At 45.5% G+C, this 18252-nt stretch overlaps 1 protein-coding gene across 1 annotated transcript; it reads right to left on the bottom strand.

Annotated features, from left to right (window-relative positions):
* Positions 1–615: 615 nt before the first annotated feature.
* LOC139531682 (E3 ubiquitin-protein ligase RNF31-like) lies at positions 616–17718 on the bottom strand. Its single transcript, XM_071328357.1, has 24 exons — positions 17524–17718; positions 13742–13949; positions 13475–13621; positions 12931–13086; positions 12752–12820; positions 12499–12643; positions 11993–12130; positions 11702–11861; positions 11430–11575; positions 10973–11205; positions 10597–10845; positions 10159–10506; positions 9791–9976; positions 9469–9675; positions 9141–9314; positions 5045–5143; positions 4851–4940; positions 4557–4671; positions 4228–4340; positions 3783–3896; positions 3546–3594; positions 1629–1725; positions 1257–1422; positions 616–1121 (listed from the first exon to the last, which is right to left on the bottom strand). The coding sequence occupies exons 2-24, from the start codon at positions 13940–13942 to the stop codon at positions 1074–1076; spliced, it is 3450 nt and encodes a 1149-aa protein (XP_071184458.1). The 5' UTR covers positions 13943–13949; positions 17524–17718; the 3' UTR covers positions 616–1073.
* Positions 17719–18252: the final 534 nt, after the last annotated feature.

Below are 18252 nucleotides of genomic sequence, written 5' to 3'. Positions count from 1 at the left end.
TGGAACCACCGGTAGCAGTTGTGTGTGCTGTATATGCGCTACAGTCCATTATGATTGCATTTCATATCTTGGCTATATCTTGGCTAGAAGACAACGCATCCGCAGACATCGAATACTAGCCATCCGACGATATCAGGTTAACTGAAAAGTATAATATATAAGTGTGATGTCAGGGTAAGTTAACGTTTCCAAAAGCTAACCAAACAAAAGCATCACAACTTTTACCAGACGTGTTAGTGCCGTCATGTGCATTAGTAGCACAATTTCTAACTTATTTACAATTTGTTTTTACTTACACTTATTTTGACTACTCTCATATTGATGTTAGTTTTAAGTTTTGGCTGACTTTTCTTAGCTGATGTTCAATCATCACACATTTAATTATGGGGTGTTTCAGGCCGCGAAGTGAACAGAATTGCACACTCGATCACAAACGAGGGCTGAGGGTCTTACATTGTCAACTTCCCTTGCTTGGCTAATTGTTTGGACTGACGGCAAACATGGCCGCGGGGCTTCCCCCAAGGGCAATAGGCGAAGGTAAGTGGACTGTACGTGTTTGGAACGCACACCCAGAGACAGCAATTGAGAATAGAAAAATGAGACCTGTCATAAAAGTAATTTTCAAATCAATAAAATACTTTATTGCATGAGTAGCCTATTTATTACATGGTATACCCTGCATTTACACAATATCTCACAATATAGACTGTCATGTTTAAGTTGACAAACACCTTCTGGTTATTTCTTAAGTTGTTTAGTGACATATTGAAAAAATATTTTAAAACTTTAATAAAAAATAAACAAGAAAGACAGTTGTTGATTAGCCTGTCTTGTCAATCTGTCTTTGCAACTGTATCCTTAGAGAGGAATTTTGATACTAGTAACTATAGATGTAACATGTAAAGAACAAAACATGTTAAACTTCAATGAGATGTAATATAACAGGTTGGTTGGTTGGTTGGTAATGCTATGTGGTGGGAGGTTTGAAACCTGACTCCTTCACGTGATCCTGTTTGCAAATAGGATACCTGTACTTGCCCTAGAATGATTTAAAATATTTTATTAACCAGTCTTCATCTCATCCGAGGAACATTTTCTCCAAGTGGAACTTCCATCAGTTTCTGTAAAGAAAGAGTTGTATACACTTTCACACACTCTGAACCACAACAAAAACACGACATCAAAATGAACATTGAAACTATTTAGTGCAAACTTCCAGCGAGGCCACAAGCCTAACTGAGTGATGGACGACTGACCTTCAGCAGTCGATCCTGGTACACCCGGTCGTCCTCCCCCTCCCCTTGTTGCTCTTCCACCTGGTACCTCCTGCAGGCAACTGTCACCTCTTGTTGGTCATAGATAAGAGCGGGGTCCAGGGTGTGTCCGTTAATGAGACTAACCAGGTACTCTCTGTAGTGTTTACTGCAATGGCCACACAGAGACATAGTGAGAACAATGGCCACAAACGGAGACAAAGCAAGAACAGCTTAACAGCCAACAAAGGTTGTTTAAAAGTGAATATCATGAACTTCTCATGGCATGTCTACAATACAATTAAACCCACAGGATATGTGTGTGGTAGTGCACAAATAACAAACAATTAGATAGTTTGTGTGTGTGTGACTCACTCGCAGAGTCCAGCTTCTTCTGGCTGAGTTTGGACTCCACAGGGTGAGTCAATCTGCTGACCTCCCTCATCCTTCTGCTCCATCACTCCACATGCGTCTGAGTCACACAGAAAGATAAAATGAAAGTATGGGCAGAAAGAGAAAAAAAAGACTAAAGTTCTCACATACAGCGCATTTTGAAAGTATTCAGAACCCTTGACTTTTTCCACATTTTGTTACGTTACAGCCTCATTCTAAAATTGATTTTATAAACAAATGTACTCATTAATCTGCACACAATACCCCATAATAAAGCGAAAACAACATTTTAAGAATTTTTGCACATTTATAAAAAATAAAAAAACAAACTGCCCAACACAACGGTGCCTCAGTGCTAACAGTGTACAGTGCCTTTGGAAAGTATTCAGACCCCTACACCTTTTCCAAATAAATGTATTCTACAAATGATTACATAAATAAAACCCCTCAGCAATCTACACATAATAAATACCCCATAATGACAAAGCAAAAACATTTTTGCAAAAACAGAAAAACCTTATTTAGATAAGTATTCAGACTCTTTGCTATGAGACTCAAAAATGAGCTCAGGTGAATCCTGTTTCCATCGATCATCCTTGAGATGTTTCTACAACTTGATTGGAGTCCAACTGTGGTAAATTCAATTGATTGGACATGACTTAGAAAAGCACACATCTGTCTATATAAGGTCCCACAGTTGACAGTGCACATCAGAGCAAAAACCAAGCCATGAGGTCGAAGGAATTGTACGTAAAGCTCCGAGAACAGGATTGTGTCAAGTCACAGATCTGGGGGGTACCAAAACATTTCTGCAGCATTGAAGGTCCCCAAGAATACAATGGCCTCCATCAATCTTAAATGGAAGAAGTTTTGAACCACCAAGACTCTTCCCAGAGCTGGCCGTCCGGCCAAACTGAGCAATCGGGGGAGAAGGGCCTTGGTCGGGGAGATGACCAAGAACCTGATGGTCACTCTGACAGAGCTCTAGAGTTCCTCTGTGGAGAGGGGAGAACCATCCAGAAGGACAACAATCTCTGCAGCACTCCACCAATCAGGCCTTTATGGTAGAGGGCCAGATGGAAGCCACTCCTCTGTAAAAGGCACATGACAGCCTGGTTGGAGTTTGCCAGAAGGTCTGATGAAACCAACATTGAACTGTTTGGCCTGAATGCCAAGCGTCAAATCTGGAAGAAACCCGGCACCATCCCTACGGTGAAGCATGGTGGTGGCAGTATCATGCTGTGGGGATGTTTTTCAGTGGCAGGGACTGGGAGACCAGTCAGGATCAAGAGAAAGATGTATGGAGTACAGATGTTTCCTTGATAAAAACCTGCTCCAGAGTGCTCAGGTCCTTAGACTGGGGCAAAGGTTTACCTTCCAACAGGACAACAACCCTAAGCACACAGCCAAGACAACGCAGGAGTGGCTTCGGGACAAGTCTTTGAATGTCCTTGAGTGGCCCAGCCAGAGGCCGGACTTGAACCAGATCTAACATCTCTGGAGAGGCCTGAAAATAGCTGTGCAGCGACGCTCCCCATCCAACCTGACAGAGCTTGAGAGGATCTGCAGAGAAGAATGGGAGAAACTCCCCAAATACAAGTGTGCCAAGCTTGTAGCATCATACTCAAGACTTGAGGCTGAAATCGCTGCCAAAGGTGCTTCAACAAAGTACTGAGTAAAGGTTCTGAATACTTATGTAAATGTGATATTTTTTTTATTTTTAATGAATTTGCAACAAAAAAAAGTGCTTTGTCATTATGGGGCATTGTGTGTAGATTGAGTGAAAAAAACTATAATACATTTTAGAATAAGGCTGTAATGTAACAAAATGTGGAAAAGGTCAAGGGGTCTGAATACTTTCTGAATGCACTGTGAGGATAAACAAGAGGTCACTCTCACCAGTCTGTGTACCATTAGGGGGGTCTGTGTTGAACACAACAGCATTCCTCTGTGGACAAAATACAAACACCACCTCAGAAACACAACATTGAAATGACAGCCCTGTAACGTTCCCAGAACATTTCCCATGTAACGTTCCCAGAACATTCAGTCTGTTACGTTACCCGAACATTCCCTTTGTAACGTTCCCCAAACATTTCCCCTGTAACGTTCCCAGAACATTCCTTGTCTCTGTACCTGCAGCAGGGCCTGTAGTCTGACAGGCTCCCAGTCCCTGAGGTAGAAGAGACAGTCTCGTGGGTGATGAGCATGGAGACCTGTGATTTTACACTGGATTGTCTTACACGCCGTCTGACGGGAAGGGAGGGAGAGGAAGGGAAAGGGGTGAAAAAGGGAAAGAGAGAAAGGAAACAGACATGAGGATAGATGATGAGAAAGCCCTGGCAGAAAGAGAGATCATTCCCTCTTACTGAATCCATTTAGTAAGACATTCTGTACTAGATCAGTGGTTCCTAACCAGGGGGTACTTGAGAATATTCATGAGACCATAGGCCTACTGGTAAAATGCACATGAGGGGGTACTTCAAGGGTACTCCGGGCAGAGCAAAATTCAGTTGGTGGTACAGTAACCAAAAAAGGATGGGAACCACTGTCCTAGATAATATCCCTGTGTGTGACTTACAGTGTGGAAGGGATTGTTGCAGCCGCTGCAGAACTGGTATCTGCATTGGGAGCAGCTGAAGTGCATGCAGCCCCCTTTGGTCAAGGCATACTGGAACCTGCAGTGAGGACAGGCTATGGAGAGATGAGAAGAAGGGCCACGTCCTGGTGTTATAATAATGATGATGGTGGTGAGATGGCATTGTGTGATCTAGGATCAGGTCCTGTCTGTCCATATAATCTTATTCATTGTGATCTAAAAGGGAAATCTGATCCTAGATCAGCACCTACTCTAAAACTCTTTGTGAATATGGGCCAATAACTGCAGGTTGTTTAGGCTGACTGACTCACTGATGCCGTTGTCCCGCAGGAACCCGGCCAGCCCCTGTCTCTGGTAGTCAGGGTCATTCTCTCTCTTCCACAACTGGAACTGCTCACAGGATACATCCTGGTGCTGAGCTTCCCACTGACAGAGAGGGGGAGGGGGGCGAGAGAGCGTGAGAGAGATGGGGAGAGAGTGAGGGAGAAGGATAAAGAAAGATGGAGAGAGAGACAGGCATCATTATTTAGGTCCCACATACATGTAGCTATGAAATGACACAATAGATGGCAGGCAAGGCAACAACATGTATCTTTTGTACTTACAGGCTTTTTGCATTGGTTGCAAAAGCTCTTCATACACGTGGGACAGGTGACTTTGAACTGGTTTCCATCATAGATAAACCCAAAGGTGCACTGAGGAAGAAAGAGGAGGGAGGAGAAGAGAAGAGAGGGGTGGGTGAAAAGTTCAGTAGAGAAGTAACTTTATAAGCAATGGAGCTGGTTAGAAACCCACTCACGTGACAACACCACAGGAACATGGGGTCCTTCATCAGAGCATGCTCCATCAGCTTCTTGTGGAAGAGCTCGTACACCTCACGATCCAGACAGTCTCGCAGCTAAACACACAACATCAATAACTATGTAATAACCATATAATAGCACAAGCTTCAGCAACACAAGATCTCCCCATTTTCATCTGCCTATATCCCTAATAGGGTTGCAAAATTCCAGAAATCTCAAACAGGGAATTTTTGAAAAGTTTTTGAATTTTTTGAAAATCATATTATTTTTGTCTTAAATTGATACTTTGGGATTTTGGCAATGAGGCCATTTATCTACTTCCCCAGAGTCAGATGAACTTGTGGATACCACTTTTATGTCTCTGTGTCCAGTATAAAGGAAGAAGAAGACGTTTCAAGAGCCAATGCCAACTAGCATTAGCACAATGGCTGGAAGTCTATAGATATATACAGTTGAAGTGGGAAGTTTACATACACTTAGGTTGGAGTCATTAAAACTAATTTTTCAACCACTCCACAAATGTCTTGTTAACAAACTATAGTTTTGGCAAGTTGGTTAGGACATCTACTTTGTCATTTTTCCAACAATTATTTACAGACAGATTATTTCACTTATAATTCACTGTATCACAATTCCAGTTGGTCACAAGTTTACATACAGCAAGTTGACTGTGCCTTTAAACAGCTTGGAAAATTCCAGAAAAGTATGCCATGGCTAGCTTCTGATAGGCTAATTGACAACATTTGAGTCAATTGGAGGTGTACCTGTGGATGTATTTCAAGGCCTACCTTCAAACTCAGTGCCTCTTTGCTTGACATCATTGGAAAATTAAAAGAAATCAGCGAAGACCTCACAAAGAAAATTGTAGACCCCCACAAGTCTGGTTCATCCTTGGGAGCAATTTCCAAACGCCTGAAGGTACCACGTTCATCTGTACAAACAATAGTACGCAAGTATAAACACCATGGGACCAGGCTGCCGTCATACGGCTCAGGAAGGAGACGCGTCTCCTAGAGATGAACGTACTTTGGTTTGAAATGTGCAAATCAATCCCAGAACAAAGGCAAAGGACCTTGTGAAGATGCTGGAGGAAATGGGTACAAAAGTATCTATATCCACAGTAAAACGAGTCCTATATCGACATAACCTGAAAGGCCGCTCAGCAAGGAAGACGCCACTGCTCCAAAACCACCATAAAAAAGCCAGACTATGGTTCGCAACTGCACATGGGGACAAAGATTGTACTTTTTGGAGAAATGTCCTCTGGTCTGATGAAACAAAAATAGAACTGTTTGGCCATAATGACCATTATGTTTGGAGGAAAAAGGGGGAGGCTTGCAAGCCGAAGAACACCATCCCAACCTTGAAGCACGGGAGTGGCAGCATCATGTTGTGAGGCTGCTTTGCTGCAGGAGGGACTGGTGCACTTCACAAAATAGATGGCATCATGAGGTAGGAAAATTGCGTGGATATATTGAAGCATCATCTCAAGACATCAGTCAGGAAGTTAAAGCTTGGTCGCAAATGGGTCTTCCAAATGGACAATGACCCCAAGCATACTTCCAAAGTTGTGGCAAAATGGCTTAAGGACAACAAGTCAAGGTATTGGAGTGGCCATCACAAAGCCCTGACCTCAGTTCCATAGAACATTTGTGGGCAGAACTGAAAAAGCGTGTGCGAGCAAGGAGGCCTACAAACCAGACTCAGTTACACCAGCTCTGTCAGGAGGAATGGCCAAACATTCACCCAACTTATTGTGGGAAGTTTGTGGAAGGCTACCTGAAACGTTTGACCCAAATTAAACAATTTAAAGTCAATGCTACCAAATACTAATTGAGTGTATGTAAACTTCTGACCCACTGGGAATGTGATGAAAGAAATAAAAGCTGAAATAAATCTTTCTCTCTACTATTATTCTGACATTTCACATTCTTAAAATAAAGTGGTGATCCTAACTCACCTAAAACAGGGATTCGTTACCAGGATTAAATGTCAGGAATTGTGAAAAACTGAGTTTAAATGTATTTGGCTAAGGTGTATGTAAACTTCAGACTTCAACTGTACTAGCATGCTTGCAGATTCCCATAGACTTCCAGTCACAGTGCTAACACTAGTTAGCATTGTCTCGCGAAACTGCCTCCAACTTCGTTCATACTGGACACTGAGACATACAAATGGTATCCACAAATTCATCTGACTATGTGGAAGTAGATAAAGGGCATCAAGTATCCCTTTAATATGTTGCTCTCTAGTACTGTTTTTTTGCTAGCTAGGGCCACCTACTTTAGGTGCTGCCTGTCTTCCCAAATGCCTACTTGGTGTGTGAACTGCTCACTGCTCATAACTTGCAGATGATTGTTGACACATCAACCAGGATGAAGGGGCAGGGCAATTTGTGACTGTTGTTTTGGTAATCAGTCAGCGGTTTGTAGTTTTGGCAATTATGTGTTTTCTATCCCAGTTTGCCCCTCTCCCTGTAGGCTTTACAGACTCTCCCCATCCCTTGGCTGCAACCATTCTAATTTAGTGTACCCTGCGCGCACAACCCATGTGGAATTCCTGGTTTCCGGCAGCGTTTGGAACTGCTGATCTGCGGTAAAGATCACCAAGTTAATCTCAGCCTATGCTGCCCTTCAGTCCCTAGACTTTTTGGCCCTGATGGAGACATCACCACAGAGAACACTGTTACTTCCGCTGCTCTCTCTTCATCTGACTACGTTTTCTCTCATAGCCTGACAGAATCTGGTCATTGCGGTGGTGGCACAGGGCTACGCATTCATCCTAAATGGAGATTTTCTCTTTTCTCCCTCTCTCACCTGTCCATCTCCTTATTTGAATTATATGCTGTCACTGTCACTTGTCCACTCAAGCTTAACATTATTGTCATCTACTGTATCACCCACCAGGTGCCCTTAGAGAGTTCCTCAATGAGCTTGACACCTTGATAAACTAATTTCCTGAAGATGGCTCACCGTTCTTGGTACTGGGTGACTTCAACCTCCCGACGTCTGCCTTCAATTAATTTCTTTCCCTTTCTTACCTTACCTTTTGACCTCACCCTTTCTCAATCCCCAACCCCTCATGAGGCAGGCAATACGCTTGACCTCACCTTTACTAGAGGCTGTTTGCCGACTAATCTCACGGCAGTCTTCCTCTCTGCATGCCTAGCAAATATCTCAGCTTCGATGTCGGCCCACTACCTCAATCTCAACCTCGACAAAATGGAGCTGCTCTTCCTCCCGGGGAAGGCCTGCCTGCTCCAAGGCCTCTCCATCACGGTTGACAACTCCACAGTGTCCCCCTTCCGGAGTGCAAAAAACCTTGGCTTGACCCTGGACAACACCCTGTCGTTCTCTGCAAACATCAAAGCAGTGACTCGCTCCTGCAGGTTCATGCTCTACAACATCTGTAGAGTACGACCCTACTCACACAGGAAGCAGTGCAGGTCCTAATCCAGGCACTTTCATCTCTCGTCTGGACTACTGCAACTCGGTGGCTGGTGCCATTAGGCCCCTGCAATTTATCCAGAATGATGCAGCCCGCTTTCTGTTCACCCCGCTCCTCCGCACACGCCACTGGCTTCCAATCAAAGCTCGAGTCCACTACAATACCATGGTGCTTACCTATGGAACAGCAAGAGGAACTGTCCCTCCCTACCTTCAGGCTCTGCTCAAACCCTACACCCCAACCCGAGTACTCCGCTCAGCCCAGTCCAAGCTCTTCTCTCTCCTGGCACCCCAATGGTAGAAACAGCTTCCCCATGAATCTAGGACAGCAGAGTACCTGCCCATCTTCATAAAACATCTGAAAACCTACCTCTCAAAGAGTATCTTAAATAATCCCACAGCACCACTCTCCCCCAACAAAAAACAAAACAACTCACACTCACACTTAACTTTTCCCCCTACTAGCTCTGACTTTGCTGATAGCTACTTTGAGGGAAAATGTGCTTACTATGCCTGTGCTGTGGTTGTCCCACCTAGCTATCTTAAGATGAATGCACTACTATAATTAGACTGTCTGCTAAAAGTCAAATGTAGAAAATAACCTTCCTCCCTTATATCTCTAAATCTTTCTTTCTCTAGTATGTACCTGGATATCCAGGGTAGAGAAGTAGCTGTCCAGGTGCTCGGGGTCGTTGATGTCTGGTCCTGCACACACGGGACACACCATGTCTCTGATGTGTTTGTCTCTTACGGCGATGGTGAAGTGCTGCGTGAAACACTCGTGGCACACCGAGCACTGACACGAGGTCAGGGACTGCATCTGTGAGAGGTACAGAGAATTCATACAGGATAAAAAGGAACAATTTAAAGTCCATAGGACTATTGACTGACAAGGCAATACAGATACAGGGAGGAGGTAATAAGAGCTCATCATCCACCCCAAGGCAAAGACAGACCGAGCCCTAGCAGGCCACCTTGCTGTGGGGGAAGATGCTGAGGCAGCAGGGGCACTCGTTGTTGAGGAGGCGGCGGAGGAACTCCCTGTCCTGGGACTCTCTGACGGCCTGGATGACGTCCTCCAGGGAGTACTGGGCATCAGGCTCCTGGAGTAGAGACAGGGCCAGCTCACAGCGCCCCCAGCTGGGCAGCTCGTACAACGCCAGCAGGCGCCTGCACATCCGCTGAGGTAACACAATGTAGGTTCATGGTGATTAACAATCAGGTTATTTGTTTTGTGTGTGTGGTCTTGAAAAATGTAGTTCATTGAGTTCTGCTGGCTCTCGTGTACACACACACCTGTTTGTCGGGGCTCTTGGCATCGATAGGGGCCTCTGGCTGGTCGCTCCAGATGCGCTGGTGGAAGGGCTCCAGGAGGGGCCGCTGCAGCACGGACAGAGCCCCCTGCACCTCTCCTCCACTCAGACGCAGAGCCTCCTCACACTGGGACGCCTCCCGGAAACCCAGAGAACGCAGCTCGCGCATCTACACACACCAGAGACAGACGCAGTCGGACTGGATACCGCAGTGGATGTACTTTGCATATAGGCTTAAACAGACTAACTCAGTCAACTCTAAGATCTTGGTTACTTGAGTTGATATCAAAAGTATTTAGTCATATCTGTCTAGAGTGACTATTTGGGTCAGGTGACATGTCTGGTTCTCACCTTGACCTGTCTGTCTCTGAGCAGCTGACGGACTGCTCTCTCAGTGTCGCCTCCTGCTGCCAGCCATGCCTGCTTGGCCTCAACCCTGGACAGCCGCACCCCCTCACCCAGCAGCACACTGGGACTCTGCTGCTCTGTCGAACCTCCATCCCGCTCGGTGGTATCCTGCGGCCCAGAAACCTCTGCTTTGTAGTTCTGCAAAGCAGCTGAAGCCGCCATGGCACAGATCTCATCCAGGAGGTGGGGCAGCTCTGATTTCAGCCAATCACAGGGGTTGACGTTGCTTCCCCCGGAAACGCAAAGGGCTGCGTAGACCTCCTCTGGGCCCACTCCATTTTTCTCTCCCTCCTGAGGAAGAACATTAGGTTAAAAGTTAGAAAACATAGTAGCAGTTAATCTGGTTTTAATTCACATTGTGTCCATTTGTACTCCACCTACTCGTAATTGATGGACAAGTTTCAGCCCTTCATCCCTCATCAGGTTCTGTCTCTTGATGTGGATGTTCACCCTGGGAGGGATCTGGGGACGGAGTTGGGGCGTAGAAGAAGGTGAGGCTAAGTCTTTGATTGGAGACTGCAGGGGGAGGGACTTGAGGCTGGTGACCGCAGGATCTTTACACGGCAAGTTGCACATTTCACAAACCACTACAGGCTGAGCGTTCACATAGGTGCAGAACTGACACATCCACTAAAGACCGAGAGAGACAGCATGGGAGGGGGGGAGTGAAAGATTAAAACAGAAAAGATACGCTGGAATGATTGTCTCACAGAGCATTCCAATTGTAGAGAGTATTTAAACCACTGGGGGGTCAAACCTCTGTTTCGTTATCTGACGTGGGTCCTGGCGTGGAGAGTACCGGAGTACTGAGGAGTACTGGAGTACTGAGGAGTACTGGAGTACTGGGGAGTACTGGAGTACTGAGGAGCACTGGAGTACTGGGGAGTACTGGCGTGATAGAGGGACGGGTGGCCAGACGGGGGCGCTCACACACCTCACACAGTATACTGCTGCCCTGGTTCACGACAGTACAGCTCTTACACTGCCACTCTACGAGAGAGGTCAGATAGACTAGATAAACAGATAACCTGGTATTGATCTAGCTCAGTTTCTAGCTATGTCTGTATAATTACATTACTGATGTATTATCAATGCTATAGAGGCACAGATGACGTGAACACCTCAAACAGGATAGGATAGGTGACTGACATGTTGTTTTAATGAACGTCACATGAAAACTATTCATCAGTCGACCCGTGTATATGGAATGTGACCTGCGCTGGATGGCGGTTGCCCCGGGTCCTCCTGAACTATAAGGGAAGCGAGGGCAAGTCGGGGTCGTTCACAGGTCACACAGAGCACGGCCTTCACCTCGTTGACTGTAGTGCACTGAGCACACTCCCACAAGGAAAGAGAGTGGCTGAAAAAGAGAAGAAATGCGAGTGAGAGGAAGAAGTGATTTGGTGTGAGTGAGTGAGTGAGTGAGTGAGTGAGTGAGTGAGTGTGCGCGTGTGGAGTAAAATATTGACCCTTCCTAATTTCTAACCTTAAAGCTCTTTTTGGTTTGGCATGGGAAACCACTGTCCTGTTGTGACCCCCGCGGTCAGGGTGAGAATGGTACAGTCTGTCACACTCCAGACACAGCCTCTGAGAACAGGTGGAGCAATGGGCAGAGACTTGGGACACACCACAGAGGATACAGGTCTCTACGGGGGGGGGTTTAAAAAGATGATCAGTGTTACTTTACATATTGATTGGATGGAATATTCAAAGAAATCGAGGTTAAAAAGTTACATTTGAGCTGAAATGATGGTCAAAGCTATGACCCATATCTTACCCTGTATTCTATCTCTCCTGTGATTGGCTCTGGACGGGTGGAGGTGGTAGAGGAGGTCACATGACTGACAGAAAGGAAGAGAACCACAGGCCGGGCAGAGGAGAGCGGGAGTGGCACCGCACAAATCACACATCCCATCTTTGAGAGAGAGAGAGAGAGAGAGAGAGGGGGAGAGAGAGAGAGGGGGGGGGGGGGAGGGAGAGAGAGAGAGAGAGAGAGAGAGAGAGAGAGAGAGAGAGAGAGAGAGAGAGAGAGAGAGAGAGAGAGAGAGAGAGAGAGAGAGAGAGAGAGAGAGAGAGAGAGAGAGAGAGAGAGAGAGAGAGAGAGAGAGAGAGAGAGAGAGAGAGAGAGAGAGAGAGAGAGAGAGAGAGAGAGAAAATATAAGGGGTTTGTCATCTGCTGACAGTACAACACATTGGCCAGATTACATAAATGCTGGCGGGCAGAAAGCAGGCAGGTGGCAAGGTGACAGGTAGACTGGTACAGGGAATGGCTGCTTGTCTCACCAGTAGGAGTGGTGGGGACATGACTTAGTCCAGGACTGGTAGCATGTTTGGGTGGAGGAGATAGCGGCTGAAGGTCTTTCCCCCTGTCCCCGCGCTCCTCTCCTGGTGGAATGACCACCGCATCAGACATCAGCTCTGGTTCATCCTGAGGAGAGTAAAATAGCCATTAGTCAGCATAACAACACTAAAACCAGAAAGAGGTAGAGGTAGAAACAGACGAACCGATGAACCACCAACTGTACGTTACACAGACCTGGGTTATCTTCTGTAGATTAGGGGATGGGATGATATTGCTGTACATTTCTGGGTGAGCATGTGTACCCTGACAGGCAAAAAACAACACATTACCTCATAACAGAGCAAACATGGAAACATGTCTTTGTGGTCATATTCAAATTGAGAATTACACAAATGTAAACATAGATTTCTCACCTTGATGAGCATGTCCATTTCCATGCGCAGGATCATGACCTCAATGGTCACCGCAGCAACCTTCTCAACGTCTGGATGTGTGACATCATCAGGGAAGCTGAGCCCGTCTGGCTGCTGATTGGTGTAACCGTAAAGAAATAGGACTGACTTGCCACCCTGTAGAAAAGAAAGCAGCCCATTGACTCAAATGAGTGAAAAAGTCAACTCAAATGCTTTAAATATCAGTAGGTCTATGACCTACTAAGGCACTCTAAACATCTCTTATTGATCCACTCCCTTTTTCAACCATCTGACAATTCATAGTGAAATCAATGGATGAGATGACCTTCAGACTCTGTGATCTGTACTACGCATAAGGAAGTCAATCATTATACTGTAAGAATAGGGCTTGAGGTTCCTGACAGGGTGCTTCTACACCTGCATGGCCTGTTTGGGGTTTTAGGCTGGGTTTCTGTACAGCACTTTGAGATAACAGCTGATGTAAGAAGGGCTATATAAATACATTTGATTTGATTTGTTTAGAGAGGCCTGTCTGTCTCTTCACCTTGATTTCGTCCACGGTAGTCCTGAAAACTGGGTTGTTGTGTTTGACGCTCCGCCAGTACCTGGGCCTGCTGGGGCTGGTCAGGTTACAGCCATACTTCTCCAGGATACTCAAGGCTTTAAACAGCCGACCCAAAGACTCTAGGACCTGGGAAGGGAGGGGAGCAGGAGGGCAGACAGGGAGAAAGAAAGCATAGCTATGTGAAGACGGTAAGGAGGCACATAATGTGAAACAAGGGATACAGTTGAATGTCAAAACATGCCTCACCTCTTGCCTTCTGTGCCCTGTGATGTTCTCTGTCACCATGGTCTGCGCTGTGATGTGGTGAAACTTGTCAGACAGGGACAGGGGGATGTTGGCCATGAACTGGACATCATCCTTTACCACCTGGGCAGAGCCTGAGGAGGATAGGAGGGACTCCGCTCTCCTCCGCACCTCCTCAAATGGGACAGACTGGGTACTCATCATTCAGACTCTGGGGGAGAGAGATGGAGATAAATAATGACAGTATGGTAAACTCTGGCTGATATACAGCACATTCGGAAAGTATTCAGACCCCTTGACTTTTTCTACATTTTGTTACATTACAGCCGTATTCTAAAATGGATTAAACAATAAATGTTCCTCATCAATCTACACACAATACCCCATAATGACAAAGCAAAAACTGTTTTTTATAAATGTTTGCAAATTTATACAAATTAAAAACAGAAATACCTTATTTACATAAGTATTCAGACTCGTTGTTATGAGACTCGAAATTGAGTTCAGGTGCATCCTTTTTCCATTGATCATCCTTGAGATGTTTCCACAACACGATTGGAGTCCACCTGTGATTCAATCGATTGGACATGATTTGAAAAAAGCACACACCTGTCTATATAAAGTTCCACAGTTGACAGCGCAGTCAGAGCAAAAACCAAGCCATGAGGTTGAAGGAATTGTCCATAGAGCTCCGAGACAGGATAGTGTTGAGGCACAGATCTGGGGAAGGGTACCAAAAAAATTCTGCAGCATTGAAGGTCCCCAAGAACACAGTGGCCTCCATCATTCTTAAATGGAAAAAGTTTGGAACCACCAAGACTCTTCCTAGAGCTGGCCGCCCAGCCAAACTGAGCAATCAGGGGAGAAGGGCCTTGGTCAGGGAAGTGACCAATAACCTGATGGTCACTCTGACAGAGCTCTACAGTTCCTCTGTGGAGCTGGGAGAACCTTCCGGAAGGACAACCATCTCTGCAGCACTCCACTAATCAGGCCTTTATGGTAGAGTGGCCAGACGGAAGCCACTCTTCAGTAAAAGGCACATGACAGCCCGCTTGGAGTTTGCCAAAAGGCACCCAAAGACTCTCAGACCATGAGAAACAAGATTCTCTGGTCTGATGAAACCAAGGTTGAACTCTTAGGCCAGAATGCCAAGGGTCACGTCTGGAGGAAACCTGGCACCATCCCTACGGTGAAGCATGGTGGTGGCAGCATCATGCTGTGGGGATGTTTTTCAGCGGCAGGGACTGGGAGACTCGTCAGGAACGAGGGAAAGATGAACGGAGCAAAGTACAGAGATATCCTTGATGAAAACCTGCTCCAGAGCGCTCAGGACCTCAGACAGGGGAATAGGTTCACCTTCCAACAGGACAACAACCCTAAGCACAAGGCCAAGACCACGTAGGAGTGGCTTCGGGACAAGTCTCTGAATGTCCTTGAGTGAACCCGATCTAACATCTCTGGAGAGACCTGAAAATAGCTGTGCAACGACTCCCCATACAACCTGACAGAGCTTGAGGGGATGAAACTCCCCAAATACAGGTTTGCCAGGCATGTAGCGTCATACCCAAGAAGACTCAAGGCTGAAATCGCTGCCAAATGTGCTTCGACAAAGTACTGAATAAAGGTTCTGAATACTTATATAAATCTCCGCAGCCGATGTGAGTAAGACCTTTAAACAGGTCAACATTCACAAGACCGTAGGGTCAGACGGATTACCAGGACGTGTACTCCGAGCATGCTCTGACCAACTGGCAAGTGTCTTCACTGACATTTTCAACCTCTCCCTGTCTGAGTCTGTAATACCAACATGTTTCAAGCAGACCACCATAGTCCCTGTGCCCAAGAACACTAAGGTAACCTGCCTAAATGACTACTGACCCGTAGCACTAACGTCTGTAGCCGTGAAGTACTTTGAAAGGCTAGTCATGGCTCACATCAACACCATTATCCAAGAAACCCTAGACCCACTCCAATGTACATACCGCCCCAACAGATCCACAGATGATGCAATCTCTATTGCATTCCACACTGCCCTTTCACACCTGGACAAAAGGAACACCTATGTGAGAATGCTATTCATTGACTACAGCTCAGCGTTCAATGCCATAGAGGCCTCAAAGCTCATCACTAAGCTAAGGACCCCTGGGACTAAACACCTCCCTATGCAACTGGATCTTGGACTTCCTGACGGATCGCCCCCAGATGGTAAGGGTAGGTAACAACACATCTGCCACGCTGATCCTCAACACGGGGGCTCCTCAGGGGTGCGTGCTCAGTCGCCTCCTGTACCCCCTGTTCACTCATGACTGCAGGACCAGGCACGACTCCAACACCATCAATAAGTTTACCGATGACACAACAGTGGTAGGCCTGATCACTGACAACGATGAGACAGTCTATAGGGAGGAGGTCAGAGACCTGACCGTGTGGTGCAAGAACAACAACCTCTCCCTCAACATGATCAAGATAAAGGAGATGATTGTGGACTACAGGAAAAGGAGGACCGAGCACACCCACATTCTCATCGACGGGGCTGTAGTGGAGCAGGTTGAGAGCTTCAAGTTCCTTGGCATCCACATCACCAACAAACTAAAATGGTCCGTGAACGACAAAACCTATTCCCCCTCAGGAGACTGAAAATATTTAGCATGGGTCCTCAGATCCTCAAAAGGTTCTACAGCTGCACCATCGAGAGCATCCTGACGGGTTGCATCACTGCCTGGTATGGCAACTGCTCGGCCTTCGAGCGCAAGGCACTACGGAGGGTAGTGCGTACCAGTGCATCACTGGGGTCAAGCTTTCTGCCATCCAGGACCTCTATACCAGGCGGTGTCAGAGGAAGGCCCTAAAAATTGTCAAAGACTCCAGCCACCATAGTCATAGGCTGTTCTCTCTGCTACCGCACGGCAAGCGGTACCGAAGTGCCAAGTCTAGATCCAAGAGGCTTCTAAACAGCTTCTACCCCCAAGCCATAAGATTTCTGAACATCTAATCAAATGGCTACCCAGACTATTTGCAATGCCCCCCCCTTTACACTGCTGCGAATCTCTGTTATTATCTATGCATAGTCACTTTAATAACTCTACCTACATGTACATATTACCTGAATTACCTCGACTAACCGGTGCCCCTGCACAATGACTCTGTACCGGTACCCCCTGTATATAGCCTCGCTATTGTTATTTTACAGCTGCTCTTTAATTATTTGTGACTTTTATTTCTTATTTTTTGTAGGTATTGTTCTTAACTGCATTGTTGGTAAGTATTTGGCGCATGTGACAAATACATTTGGATTTGATTATCAATTTATTTTTTTACATTTGCAAAAATGTCAAAACTTTTTTTTGCTTTCATTATGGGGTATTGTGTGTAGATTGATGAGGGGGGAAACTATTTAATCCATTTTAGGCTGTAGTGTAACAAAATGTGGAAAAAGTCAAAGGGTCTGAATACTTTCCGAATGCACTGTAGGTAGGCCTAGTTCTGTCTTCAATGTAGCTGGCTTGCTAGCTGAGTGTACTGTCTATGTAGCTAACGTTACTCTCTCTACTGTGAATATTGAAGTATATTGAAGTTAGCTATTGTTATCTCAAAATGACACAGTGACACCAGATAGCTGTAAACTTTACAGTTAGTAACGTTACATGTACTGAAATTGAAGTGGAAAATTTAGTTGGCTGGCAAGTGTTTTTCTGACTATGCGTCAGCTAACTTATTACTAGATGACTGGCTAGCAAGTTGAAATCGAAAGTATATAATGACAGCCAGATCAGTGCTGGCCTTACTTTTGTCTTCAAGGTTTCCAGATGTATTTTATGATCCAGGTCCTTATGAATCCAATAGACTTAAATATCAAGGCAAAATGTAGCTACATTTCCAGAGTCACGTCGGTCTTCTGAACCATTTCTTCAAAAGCATAAAGTCAAAACAACAGTAAATTAGAAATGTAGTTGACGCGGAAGTTATCGAGAGGGGCGGCACTGAAGGAGACAAAATCTTTGGGGGTGGTATGTAAGTTAAAACTCGAGGTACACTACCCTCTAGTGGTCATATATATAATATCAGTTACTGTAATACAATGACTTGAGTTCACAACATTGTTATTACATTGATTTATAACAATCACTCAATCAATCATGTTTTGGATACTTTTCTTGACGACAGTCAAATTTACAACTGAAGTCCACAAACTGCCGTTCAAGTATTCTTCTTGGAGCTGAACACAAAACACTATCTTCGTGTTTTGCTCTCCAGGCTGTATCACAACCTGCAGTGATTGGGAGTCCCATAGGGCGGCACACAATTGGCCCAGCGTCATCCAGGTTTGGCCGGTGTGGGCCGTCGTTGTAAATATGAATTTGTTCTTAACTGACTTCAAATCGTTCAAATCATTACATTACTTTTCATGGTTGTACTGCTTTCAATAATTATCTTAAAGACCAGTTCAACTCTTCTGTGTGTAAGCTTTTATTCATTAACATATATGCAGTGCTTGAGTACTGGAACCACATATT

Source organism: Salvelinus alpinus, chromosome 10 (genome assembly GCF_045679555.1).
Source record: "Salvelinus alpinus chromosome 10, SLU_Salpinus.1, whole genome shotgun sequence".
NCBI classification, from domain to species: Eukaryota; Metazoa; Chordata; class Actinopteri; order Salmoniformes; family Salmonidae; genus Salvelinus; species Salvelinus alpinus.
This window is presented reverse-complemented; position numbering and strand designations above follow the sequence as displayed.

Bases quoted from the DNA above. Each gene is read 5' to 3' on its own strand.
- LOC139531682 (XM_071328357.1), bottom strand. From the start codon at position 13,942: ATGATGAGTACCCAGTCTGTCCCATTTGAGGAGGTGCGGAGGAGAGCG. The intron at 12,644-12,751 runs GTCTGTGTAACG...TACTCTCCTCAG, and splicing joins ATCTACAGAAGATAACCCAG to GATGAACCAGAGCTGATGTC. The intron at 3,897-4,227 runs GTAAGTCACACA...CCTTCCCGTCAG, and splicing joins GCAACAATCCCTTCCACACT to ACGGCGTGTAAGACAATCCA.